Source organism: Rhinoraja longicauda, chromosome 15 (genome assembly GCF_053455715.1).
Source record: "Rhinoraja longicauda isolate Sanriku21f chromosome 15, sRhiLon1.1, whole genome shotgun sequence".
Lineage (NCBI taxonomy): Eukaryota > Metazoa > Chordata > Chondrichthyes > Rajiformes > Arhynchobatidae > Rhinoraja > Rhinoraja longicauda.
Genome location: NC_135967.1, coordinates 11,678,196 through 11,690,253, shown reverse-complemented (window position 1 = coordinate 11,690,253; position 12,058 = coordinate 11,678,196). Strand labels below are relative to the sequence as shown.

At 44.7% G+C, this 12,058-nt stretch overlaps 1 protein-coding gene across 3 annotated transcripts in view; it reads left to right on the top strand.

Annotated features, from left to right (window-relative positions):
* Positions 1 to 12,058, top strand: part of il1rapl2 (interleukin 1 receptor accessory protein-like 2) — an 806,853-nt gene that overhangs the window by 36,204 nt on the left and 758,591 nt on the right. For 2 of the 3 annotated variants that reach the window (XM_078412191.1, XM_078412190.1), the window contains exon 2: positions 10,852 to 10,952. In XM_078412191.1, the coding sequence (XP_078268317.1) occupies positions 10,871 to 10,952 (82 nt within the window). In that variant the 5' untranslated portion in view covers positions 10,852 to 10,870. Of the gene's footprint in view, positions 1 to 10,851; positions 10,953 to 12,058 lie in introns of those variants that run through there. The other variant, XM_078412192.1, reaches the window with a different exon arrangement.

The following is a 12,058-nucleotide window of genomic DNA, read 5'->3' as shown; positions in this document are numbered from 1 at the left end:
CCCATATCGATCTGAATCTTTCCTTTCCATGTACCTGTCTGAATGTCTTAAATGTTGTGATTGTACCAATCCCTGCAACCTCCTGTGGCAACTGGTTCCACATAACCATCACCCTCTGCATTAAATTATTGCCCCTCTGATCCCTTTAAAATCTTTCCCCTCTCCCCTTAATCCTATGGTTTCTAGTCAGAGCATCATACAGCATGGAAATGGACTCTTCAGCCCAACCCATCCGTGCCGACCAAGATCCCCCTATTTACCCATGTTCTGCCTGTATCCCTCTTAGCCTTTCTTATCCCTCTACCTGTCCAAGTGTCTTTTAAATATTGATATTGCACCTGCCTCAACCACTTCCTCTGGCAACTCATTCCAAATACCCACCACCCTTGTTTTAGACTTCCTTGGCTTGGCAAAAAGACTATGGCCTTCACCTTATCTGTGCCCCTTATGATTTTATCTGCTCGGAGATTGAATGTGTAATTGATGTCCTAGATTGGTGTTTTGGATTAAGGTATATTGGGTCAGATCATTTTTATTCTCTTTCAGAAAACGTCTAAAGCTAGTCTTCTATCATCAATCCCAGTCTCTTCCCTGAGGACAATATTATTAGAGCAGTACAGAACCTTTTCACATCGTCCAGCTGTGCCCCCGTTTGGCATACTTTTATTTTGTTTTAATGTCGCGCAGATTGATGTGATTTTGAATGCTGTGCTGTTTTACTTTGGGAGCTGCTCATTAATTGCTGTGAGCTGTCTGTTGTCAGAGTGTTGTGGGAACTGCTAAAATCACCTTTGTATTTTGCAGATTTTTTTATTTAAACATCCTTTTCTCTTTGGAAGCAAACTCTGTTTAATAGTGTAACGGCAAAGGGCATTTGCATTCGCCTTTAATGTGGTTTAAAAGAAAGGGGTTTCACAGGAACATTGCAAAATGAAACTTGTCACTGAGCGATGTAAGGAGATATTGGAACACAAGTAGAACATTTTAAAATAACACTACAGATGATGGAATTCTGAAATAAAGACAGAAAAAGTGCTGGCAACACTCAGAAGGTCAGGCAGCATCTAGGGAGAGGGAAACATTCTTAATGTTTGGAGCGGCACAGTGGCACAGCAGTAGAGTTGGTGCCTTACAACGCTAGAGACCCAGGTTCACTCCTGATTATGGGTGCCGCCTGAGTAGAGTTTGTACATTCTCCCTGTGACTGCGTTTTCGTGGTCGTACAGTCATACAGTTAGGAAACAGGCCCTTCGGCCCAACTTGTCCACACCCACCAACATGTCCCATCTACACTACCCCAACCTGCCTGTGTTTGCCCCATATCCCTCCAAACTTATCCTCTTCATGTACCTGTCTAAATGTTACGATAGTACTTGCCTCAACTACCTCCTCTGGCAACTCGTCCAAAAAATAAGTTACCCCTCCAGTTCCTATTAAATCTTTCCCTCCTCACCTTAAACCTAAGATTTGGAGGCATTTGGCTGATATAAGTAATCTCAACGAGCTGTCTATTGCTACATTTTTACAGATGTATTTTTGCAGATGGTGAGAAGTTTACAGTGTATTTTCAGCACCCTTTTATCAGTTAACATATGTCCCACATTACATAACGATGGAAATATATTACATTCTAAATGGCAACTTTCCCTAATATAGACATTTGTGCAAAACATACTGAAGCAGCACCTCCTGCTTCTGTGACAGGCTATGACGCTATCAGTTGCTAAACAGATGTCTGTACTTTTTCACCGGTTCTTCAGCTCTAGTCCCTCCTCATCTTTGTCCCCACTTCAATATTTACTTCTGTATCCAGTGGCCTCTTTGGCAGTTTCTCCTGTCCTTCTGTTCTCTTGTTTCCTTTACTCTGCTATTGGACTAGGTTTGCTGGGAAACTTGTAAGAATCATCCTATCAGGCTTATAGATCACAACCAGTGGATGGAGATACAAGGAAGTGCAGGTGCAAAATGTTGGAGGAACTTGGCGAGTTAGATAGTATCTGTGGAGGGAATGGATGGGCAAGATTTTGGGTCAGGACTCTTCTCCAGGCTGATTTTCATAGGGGAAGAAAGCTGGAAAAGAGAGGCTGGGGCAGGACAAAGCCCGGTAAGTGATAGGTGATCGGTGGAGGGAGGAACTGCAGATGCTGGTTTATACCGAAGATAGACACAATGTGCTGGAGGAACTGAGTAACTCAGCGGGTTAGGCATCATCTCTGGAGAAAAGGAATAGATGACCTTTTGAGTCGGAACCCTACTTCAGACTGGTGAGGGGGGGGGGGGGGGAACTGAGGTAGAACTTTTTTGTTGATTGGCAGTGGGTGGAGTGACAGGCTAGAAGTAAAATGGAAGCAAAAACTGTGATGTTTGGTGGACCGTGTGGGGTGGGAGGACCCGTTGCTCCTCCCGTGCAGCAGGTGGCACTGCACAGGACAAAGGGAGATGTTTTGTACATGGTTATCTCTGTCTGTACACAGTGTGTGAGTGTACGGTCAGATCGTGTGGTTGTAGCCACTTTTAGTTGTCTTGCTGCCAGCATTGAGTTAATATAATAAAGACTTCTGTTGTACCCTGAAGACTCTCAAGTTTCATACAGACATAGAACAAGAACACGAAAAGAACACGAAAAAAACATGTCAGAGAAGGAGAGGAGTGAAATGTAAAACCTGAGGGAGGGATATGGATGGAAGGGGAAAGCAGATAGAGGGGGAAATGGGTCTGCACCAATCAGTCTGAAGAAGGGTTCCAACAAGCTGTGAATATTGTTTATTTCAACTGATAGTTATACAGCTGAACAACTCAGGCCCGTGCTGGCCCTGAAGCATCCTATTGCATTAATTACATTTTACTCTTCTAGAAGGATGAGAGGAGATCTTATCGAAACGTATAAGATTATTAAGGGGTTGGACACGTTAGAGGCAGAAAAATGTTCCCAGTGTTGGGGGAGTCCAGAACAAGGGGCCATAGTTTAAGAATAAGGGGTAGGCCATTTACAACTGACATGAGGAAAAACTTTTTCAGTCAGAGAGTTGTGAATCTGTGGAATTCTTTGCCTCAGAAGACAGTGGAGGCCAATTCTCTGAATGCATTCAAGAGAGAGCTAGATAGAGCTCTTAAGGATAGCGGAGTCAGGGGGTATGGGGAGAAGGCAGGAACGGGGTACTGATTGAGAATGATCAGCCATGATCACATTGAATGGCGGTGCTGGCTCGAATGGCCGAATTGCCTCCTCCTGCACCTATTGTCTATTATCTATTGTCTATTCTCACATTCCATTGAACTCCAGCACGCCAATCGTTAGTTTGAGCACTTCTTGAAAATCATGTGTAGGAAGGAACCGCAGATGCTGGTTTACACCGAAGATAGATGACAAAATGCTGGTGTAACTCAGTAAGCCAGGCGGCATCTCTGGAGGAAAAGAATAGGTGACATTTCGGATTGAGACCTGAAGAAGGGTCTCGGCCTGAAAATGACTCTGCCCACCTGGACCGTTGCAAAATGTCGCTGAAGAGGTGACAGTTAATTTGGGAACTCTTAAGATTCAAACAAAAACAAAATTTCAAGAACTCAGAGTTATGTGCTCACCTGTATTAACACTTGTATGATATAACCGAAGGGGGAAAGCTGATGCATCTTTTTGATGGAGAGAGCATTTAACATGAAACTGACTGCACAGTGGCAATCATAAAGTAGAATTAATCACACAGCAAGAGGTGCTAAAGAGGTTGTGTTGGAAATAGAGGTGTAAATTTATTTATTTTTAATTTAGCAAATACAAATCTCTGGTGCCTTGTAAGAATGTCTACATTTGTTAATGTCTTACAACAATGAAACAGACCATTCAGCCCATTCTGTTCATGTTGGCCCATCTACTCTAATCTCATTTACCAGCACTGGGTCCGTACCCTTTGTATGTTTTTACATCCATTGCTTGTCTAGATAGTTCTTAAATACTCCACCGGCAGGGAGATGGCGACTGGCATGATTACTTCACGAGGTGGTCTACATTGTCCACAATTAATGCTGGTCCTTGATACGTTCCTGATCAATGGCCTCAATGTTCTCAATGCTGTCCTGAATGCTCCTATTTCACTTCGAGCGAACATGGGCCAGGGAGACTCCAAGGGTTTAATGGTACTATTATATTTCTTCAATGCAGCTCGTGTGTGTGTGTATATGTGTCTCCCCCACTCCTCCTCCGCATCTGTCTCCCCCCACCTGTCTCCCCCCACCTGTCTCCCTCTCTCTGTCTCCCTCTCTCTGTCTCCCTCTCTCTGTCTCCCTCTCTCTGTCTCCCTCTCTCTGTCTCCCTTTCTCTGTCTCCCTCTCTCTGTCTCCCTCTCTCTGTCCCTCTCTCTGTCTCCCTCTCTCTGTCTCCCTCTCTCTGTCTCTCTCTGTCTCTCTCTCTGTCTCTCTCTCTGTCTCCCGCTCCTTCTCTCTCTCTCTCCTTTTCTCCCCCTGTCCCCGTCCCCCTGCCCTGTCCCTCTCTGCGTCTCTCTGCGTCTCTCTCTGCGTCTCTCTCTGCGTCTCTCTCGGCGTCTCTCTCGGCGTCTCTCTCTGCGTCTCTCTCTGCGTCTCGCTGTCTCTCCGCCTCTCTCTCTCTCTGCCTCTCTCTGCCTCTCTCTCTCTGCCTCTCTCTCTCTGCCTCTCTCTCTCTCTGCCTCTCTGCCTCTTTCTCTGCCTCTCTCTGTCTCTTCTCTCTCTCTGTCTCTCTCTCTGTCTCTCTCTCTCTCTCTCTCTGTCTCTCTCTCTGTCTCTCTCTCTGTCTCTCTCTCTGTCTCTCTCTCTGTCTCTCTCTCTGTCTCTCTCTCTGTCTCTCTCTCTGTCTCTCTCTATGTCTCTCTCCATCTCTCTCTGTCTCTCTCTGTCTCTATCTCTGTCTCTCTCTGTCTCTCTCTGTTTCTCTGTCTCTGCCTCTCTCTGTCTCTGTCTCTACCTTTCTCTCTCTCCCTCTCTCTTCCTCGCTCTTCCTCTCTCTTCCTCTCTCTCTCTCTGTCCCTCTCTGTCTCTGTCTCTCTCTCTGTCTCTCTCTGTCTCTCTGTGTCTCTGTGTCTCTCTCTGTCTCTCCCTGTCTCTGTCTTTCTCTCCCTCTGCCTCTCTCTGTCCCTGTCTCTGACTCTCACTCTCTCTCTCTCTCCCTCTCTCTCTGCCTCTCGCCGTCTCTGTCTCTCTCCTTCTCTCTCTGCCTCTCTCTGTCTCTGCCTTTCGCTCTCTTCCTCTCTCCCTCTGTCTGCTGACTGTTTCGTGACTGGAGCCCTTTCTCAAGAACTAACAACTCTACAAAAGATAGACGCAAATACTGGAGTTCCCCTCTGCGGCTTTAATACCAGCAATAAGGAACAACAGGTCATGGAATAATCCAATAGATCCTCGTTTATACAACAAAGGACAATTTGGTGATCTTTTTTGAACACCATGTGAATTTGTCTATGGTTTAGCTGGGTTATAAGTGGCTTTGCTGTGGGTGTTGTGGAACTACCTCAGATTGTTGAAAACATTTTTAGTTTGACTTTGTGGGTCCAGATTTTGCATTCATGCCATTTAGACATCATCTTTTGATTTTTGTGTAGTTGTTTAAGAATGAATCAGCTCCAGATTAGAGATGCTACCGGCTTATTGGTTAATAGACAATAGACAATAGAAAATAGGTGCAGAAGAAGGCCATTCGGCCTTTCGAGCCAGCACCGCCATTCAATGTGATCATGGCTGATCATTCTCAATCAGTACCCCGTTCCTGCCTTCTCCCCACACCCCCTGACTCCGCTATCCTTAAGAGCTCTATCTAGCTCTCCCTTGAATGTATTCAGAGAATTGGCCTCCACTGCCCTCTGAGGCAGAGAATTCCACAGATTCACAACTCTCTGACTAAAAATGTTTTTCCTCATCTCTGTTCTAAATGGCCTACCCCTTATTCTTAAACTGTGGCCCCTGGTTCTGGACTCCCCCAACATTGGGAACATGTTTCCTGCCTCTAACGTGTCCAACCCTTTAATAATTTTATACGTTTCGATAAGATCCCCTCTCATCCTTCTAAATTCCAGTGTATACAAACCTAGTCGCTCCAGTCTTTCAACATATGACAGTCCCGCCATTCCGGGTACTGTGATTCTTCTGTGAGTTGTATCTGGTTGCTCAGAGATCTATGCCACTTTTGATCTCTCATCAGATAGTTAATCAAATGTTTCCCATTGAAACATATTCCAGCACTGCTTTCGGCACCTTTCACTTTACAACAGAAGGTTGTTCTGAATGGCATTTTGTGATTTATTTTATCAAGTTAAAATTGAAATCCATCTCACAAGATGTCCATTTGGACAAAGCAGTTGCTCCCCACCACTGAAAGTATCTACAAGAGACTCTGCCTCAAAAAGGAAGATTTTAACATCAAGGGTTCCCACTATCCAGGCCATGCCCTCTTCTCACTGCAACCATCAGGCAGGAGGTACAGAAGCCCAAAGACCCACACCACTTGTTTCCTACAACCATCAGGTTCTGGAACGGATCTGCACAACCCAATCCTACTTTGGTGACGGAACATTATGGACCACATCTTGTACCACCAAGGACTTGTTTTCTGATTATGCTTTACACAAATTGCTTTTTACAGTTTGTTTTCATTTCACTGTCTTGTGTAATCTATGTGTAGTTGATGTTTTTGTACATCACCTGAGTCATAGAGTCATGCAGCAGGAAAACTTGCCCCTGATGACCAAAATGCCCCGTATACGCTTGTCCCACCTGCCCGCATTTGGCCTAGATCCTTCTAAACTTTTCCTATCCACGAACCTGTCCAAATGTCTTTTAAATGCTGTTGTAGTACCTGCCTCGACTACCTCCTCTGGCAGCTCATTCCAAACACTCACCACCCTCTGTGTGAAAATGTTGCCTCTCAGGTTCATATTAAGTCTATGTGCCTGTGGTGCTGCTGCAAGCACGATTTTCAGTTTGCCTGCATTTTCGGCAATAAACTCCACTCGACTAGTCTTGACACGTGTAGGAAGGAACTGGTTTATGCCGAAGTTCGATACAAAATGCTAGAGTAACTCAGCACCTCTGGAGAAAAGGAATAGGTGCAGTTTTGGTTCGAAACCTTTCTTCAGACTCCTTTTCTCCAGAGATGCTGCCTGACCCTCTGAGTTACTCCAGCATTTTGTATCGTCTTGGCACATGTATGTTCGAGCAATCTAAAACAAATCCCTTCTGTATAAGTGGGTTTTTCATATGTTTTAGATATTTGTTCACGTTCTCTCAGCCTCATTCCCTGATATCATATCATATCATATCATATATATACAGCCGGAAACAGGCCTTTTCGGCCCTCCAAGTCCGTGCCGCCCAGCGATCCCCGTACATTAACACTATCCTACACCCACTAGGGGCAATTTTTACATTTACCCAGCCAATTAACCTACATACCTGTACGCCTTTGGAGTGTGGGAGGAAACCGAAGATCTCGGAGAAAACCCACGCAGGTCACGGGGAGAACGTACAAACTCCGTACAGTGCAGCACCCGTAGTCAGGATCGAACCTGAGTCTCCGGCGCTGCATTCGCTGTAAAGCAGCAACTCTACCGCTGCGCCACCGTGCAACAGTTCTCCAGGGTAAATACATTTTGATCTTCTTTTCATTCTCTCGGAGACAGATTTCAACTGATGGCACCTCTCTATTACATTTCATAATTTTAATAGCTCTTCCGATACCTTTATAGGAAAGATTTTGTCAAGCTGGAAAGGATGCAAAGAAGTTTTATAAGGATGTTGCCAGGACTCGAGGGCCTGAGCTCTAGGGAGGGGTTGAGCAGGCTAGGACTCTATTCCTTGAAGCGCAGGAGGATGAGGGGTGATCTTACAAAGGTGTATAAAATCATGAGAAGAATAGATCGCGTAGACGCACAGAGTTTCTTGCCCAAAGTAGGGGAATTAAGGACCAGAGGACATGGGTTTAAGGTGAGGGTGGAAAGATTTAATAGAAACATGAGGACTAACTGTTTCACGCATAGGGTGGTGGGTGTATGCCGGAGGTGCTGCCGGAGGAGGTTGTTGCGGCAGTTAGTATCGCGACGTTTAAGAAACATTTGGACAGGTACATGAATAGGACAGGTTTAGAGGGATATGGGCCAAATGCAGGCATGTGGGACTAGTGTAGATGGGACATTTCAGTGGGCGTGGACTAGTTGAGCCGAAGGGTCTGTTTTCACGCTGTACGACTCTATGACTCTAGGTCCTCTTGGCCTATATCCATTGAAATAGATTCAGCAGAGTTCTGGTCTCCAGTTATGACCCACCCAACCTTCCCACTGCTTTAATATCTATAATCGAACACCCAGAAGAGGCACCTCTTCTCCAAACCAATCTCTTGTACTGGTGCTTCATTATTTCCTTGGCAAGATATCCCCCATTTCCAAAGCCTAAAATGCATATTTTAACTAGAGAATCTGAAAATCATGTCTTGATTGGACATTTTTACAGCCACATTTTGCATGACAGTTGAATTGAAAAAACCTAGTAAAATGTTCTTTCTCCAAAGACAAAGAAAATTCAAGGGAGTCAAGAGCATGTTTTATTGTCCTATGTCTCGAAACAGAATAATGAAATTCTTGCTTGCAGCATCAGCATTACAGGTTTCGAAACAAAGTACTCAATGGATAATGCAATAAATAAGTAAAAGGTTATTATCTATATATTAAAATTCCCATTTGTTTGTTTGTTCCTGAACTACAGCTAAAACGGTACACGATAGCGCAACAATTTTAGGCCCACCTTCCTCACCGTTGCCCCTTTGGTGCTAATGGAAGAAGTTTCATTGAAATCGGTGTTATATTTTTAAAGTTATTCACATTTGAAAGTTAAAATCAATCTCCCAGGGAGGGAGGTGGGGAGGGGGTGGAGGGAGGGAGGGGAGGGAGAGAGGAGGGAGGATAAGGGGGGTTGAAGGGGATGGAATGGGGGGAGGGGAATGGGGGGAGAGGAATGGGGAGAGGGGGGGTGGAGTGAGGGGAGAGGGGTGAGGGGGGAAGAGGGGAGGGGGGGAGGAGAGGGTGCTGCACCAATGCAGGAGAGGTTTGGGCCCAACGGGTTCACTTGGTCTAGTATTTTTTTTAAATCCAAAATATTGCAAAAAATAAGTCAAAGCCTAAGTTCTCTCGTGCAGCCCAGGCAGTTTGTAGTTCGGAGTTTCGTTGGAGTTTGTAGTGTTTAATAGTCTGATGGTTGTTAGGAAGAAGGTATTCCTGAAACTGGACATTAGATTTCAGACTCCTGTACCTTCTTCACGATAGTGGGAGTGAAATGGGAGCCTGGTCACGGTGCTGTGGATCCTTGATGATGCTGGCTGCCTTTTTCAAACTCATTAAAAAAAGGCAAATGCTCCTGGAAAAATGTCTATGCTACTTTATATTATGACAGTGCTATTATCCACTCTGTCTCAGTACCTTGTCTTTATAACACTATAATCAATTTTGATGCTAATATTGTGGGGAGAAATTATTTGCAGATTATACTGAGTACGTTACTGATGGCCAAATGAAGTGGCAGCATTTTAACATTCAATGCATATCCTTCTACAGAGAGCAAATTGAGTTGAATTGAATTGAAAGATACAGTATGGAAACAGGCACTTTGGCTTATCAAGTACTTTCGGACCATCGATTATCCATCTAAATATTAAAACTCTCGTTTGTTTGTTTGTTCCTGAACTACGCTAAAACGGTACACGATAGCGCGACAATTGTAGGCCCACCTTACTCACCATCATCCCTTTGGTGCTAATGGAAGAAGTTCCATTGAAATCGGTGTTATATTTTTTAAGTTATTCACATTTTAAAGTTTAAATCTATCTCCTAGGGAGGGAGGGGGGAAGGAGGGGGGATAAGGGAGATGGAGTGGGGGGGGAGGGGGGGAGGGGAAGGGGGGAGGGTGGAGTGGGGGGAAGGGAAGGGGGGAGGGTGGGTTGGGAGGAGGGGTGGGGAGTGGGTAGGGAGGAGGGGGGTTGAGGAGGAGGAGGGCGGAGAGGGAGGGAGGGGGGACAGGGAAGGAGAGGAGAGGGTGTTGCACTAATGCAGGAGAGGTTTGGTCCCAACGGGTCCACTTGGTCTAGTTCACACTAGTTCTATGTTATCCCGCATCCACTCCCTGCACACGGGGGCGGGGGGTTTACAATTCCACCTACAAATCTACACATCTTTGGGATGTTGGAGGAAACAGTTGATTATTAAGGGTGTCAGGAGTTATGGGGAGAAGGGTGGAGAATGGGATTGAATGGTGGAATAGACATGATGGGCCGAATGGCCTCAATCTGCTCCTATAACTGAAGAACTTATGAAACTGGAGCACACGGAGGAAACACATGTGGTCACAGGGAGAACGTGCAAACTCCACACAGACAGAACCCGGTGTCAGGATCGAACCTGGGCCTCTGACGCTGTAAGGCAGAGCTCAACGATTGTTTTCGTAAAGTGCCCGCAGTAGTTACAAATAGATTTCCTCAAAATAATTGGCAAAGAAAGCGTACGTTTCAGGTTAAATGAAACGGAAGGGGATTTGTTGTCAATGCCTTTGTTTTCTGTACTGAAGCTTGAAGTTCTTTTATTTAATAAATAATGCTGCTCCTAAGATGCTAGCTTTGCAAAATGCCCCACAGCTATTTCGAGGAAGCATTTCATTCTTTTCTTATGCAGGCAAACTTGTACATTTATTTATATTTTCCTGAGACTGAATGGATGTGGTTTGGAACTTTTACAGCACAATCTTGTTAAAAGCTGATTAATTTTAGATGATCAAGTTTTTATCATTAAGGGTTTCTTTTCAACTCCGTGGTGGAAGCTGTGAGATCTAATTCTCCCGTTTGTCTTTCAGGAGTCAACGGAATAAAAACATGAACATTCTGATCCCTTTGCTGGCTCTCGTTTATTTCTATGTCAGTGAAAGTTTGAAAACCGTGTCCAAAAGAAATCTGGGTAAGTCACAACGTTTTTGATTTTAAATATTGCATTGTTGCCTTATTATTTCTGCACATTGCTTTTGTGATGCGGAGAAGGAGGAAGATTGTCATGTCATTCCTCAGGCTTTTGAAATCTGCCTTTGCTCTGTTGGCACGGTTTGATTGTGTCTTTCTATTCACCCGTTGCTATCAAGGACTCATCTTTTCTCCCCGTATTGCCTTTTAGATAACTAAAAAGACAATACGGGGAGAAAAGATGAGGTACGAGGATAAACTAGCCAATAATATAAAGGAGGATAGTAAAAGCTTTTTCAGGTATGTGAAGAGGAAAAAAATAGTCAAGGCAAATGTGGGTCCCTTGAAGACAGAAGCATGGGAATTTATTATGGGGAACAAGGAAATGGCAGACGAGTTGAACCGGTACTTTGGATCTGTCTTCAGTAAGGAAGATACAAACAATCTCCCAGATGTTTGAGTGGCCAGATACAAGGAGATACAAACAATCTCCCAGATGTTCGAGTGGCCAGAGATCCTAGCGTGACAGAGGAACTGAAGGAGATTCACATTAGGCAAGAAATGGTGTTGGGGAGACAAATGGGACTGAAGGCTGATAAATCCACAAAGCCTGATGGTCTGCATCCCAGGGTACTTAAGGAGGTGGCTCTAGAAATTGTGGACGCATTGGTGATCATTTTCCAATGTTCTATAGATTCAGGATCAGTTCCTGTGGATTGGAGGGTAGCTAATGTTATCCCACTTTTTAAGAAAGGAGGGAGAGAGCAAACGGGAAGTTAGTTTGACATCAGTGGTGGGGAAGATGCTGGAGTCAATTATAAAAGACGAAATTGCGGAGCATTTGGATAGCAGTAACAGGATCGTTCCGAGTCAGCATGGATTTACGAAGGGGAAATAATGCTTGACTAATCTACTGGAATTTTTTGAGGATGTAACTAGGAAAATTGACAGGGCTGATGGATGTGGTGTACCTCGACTTTCAGAAAGCCTTCGACAAGGTCCCACATGGGAGATTAGTGGGCAAAATTAGAGCACATGGTATGATATGGGGGTAGGGTACTGACATGGATAGAAAATTGGTTGGCAGATAGAAAGCAAAGAGTGGGG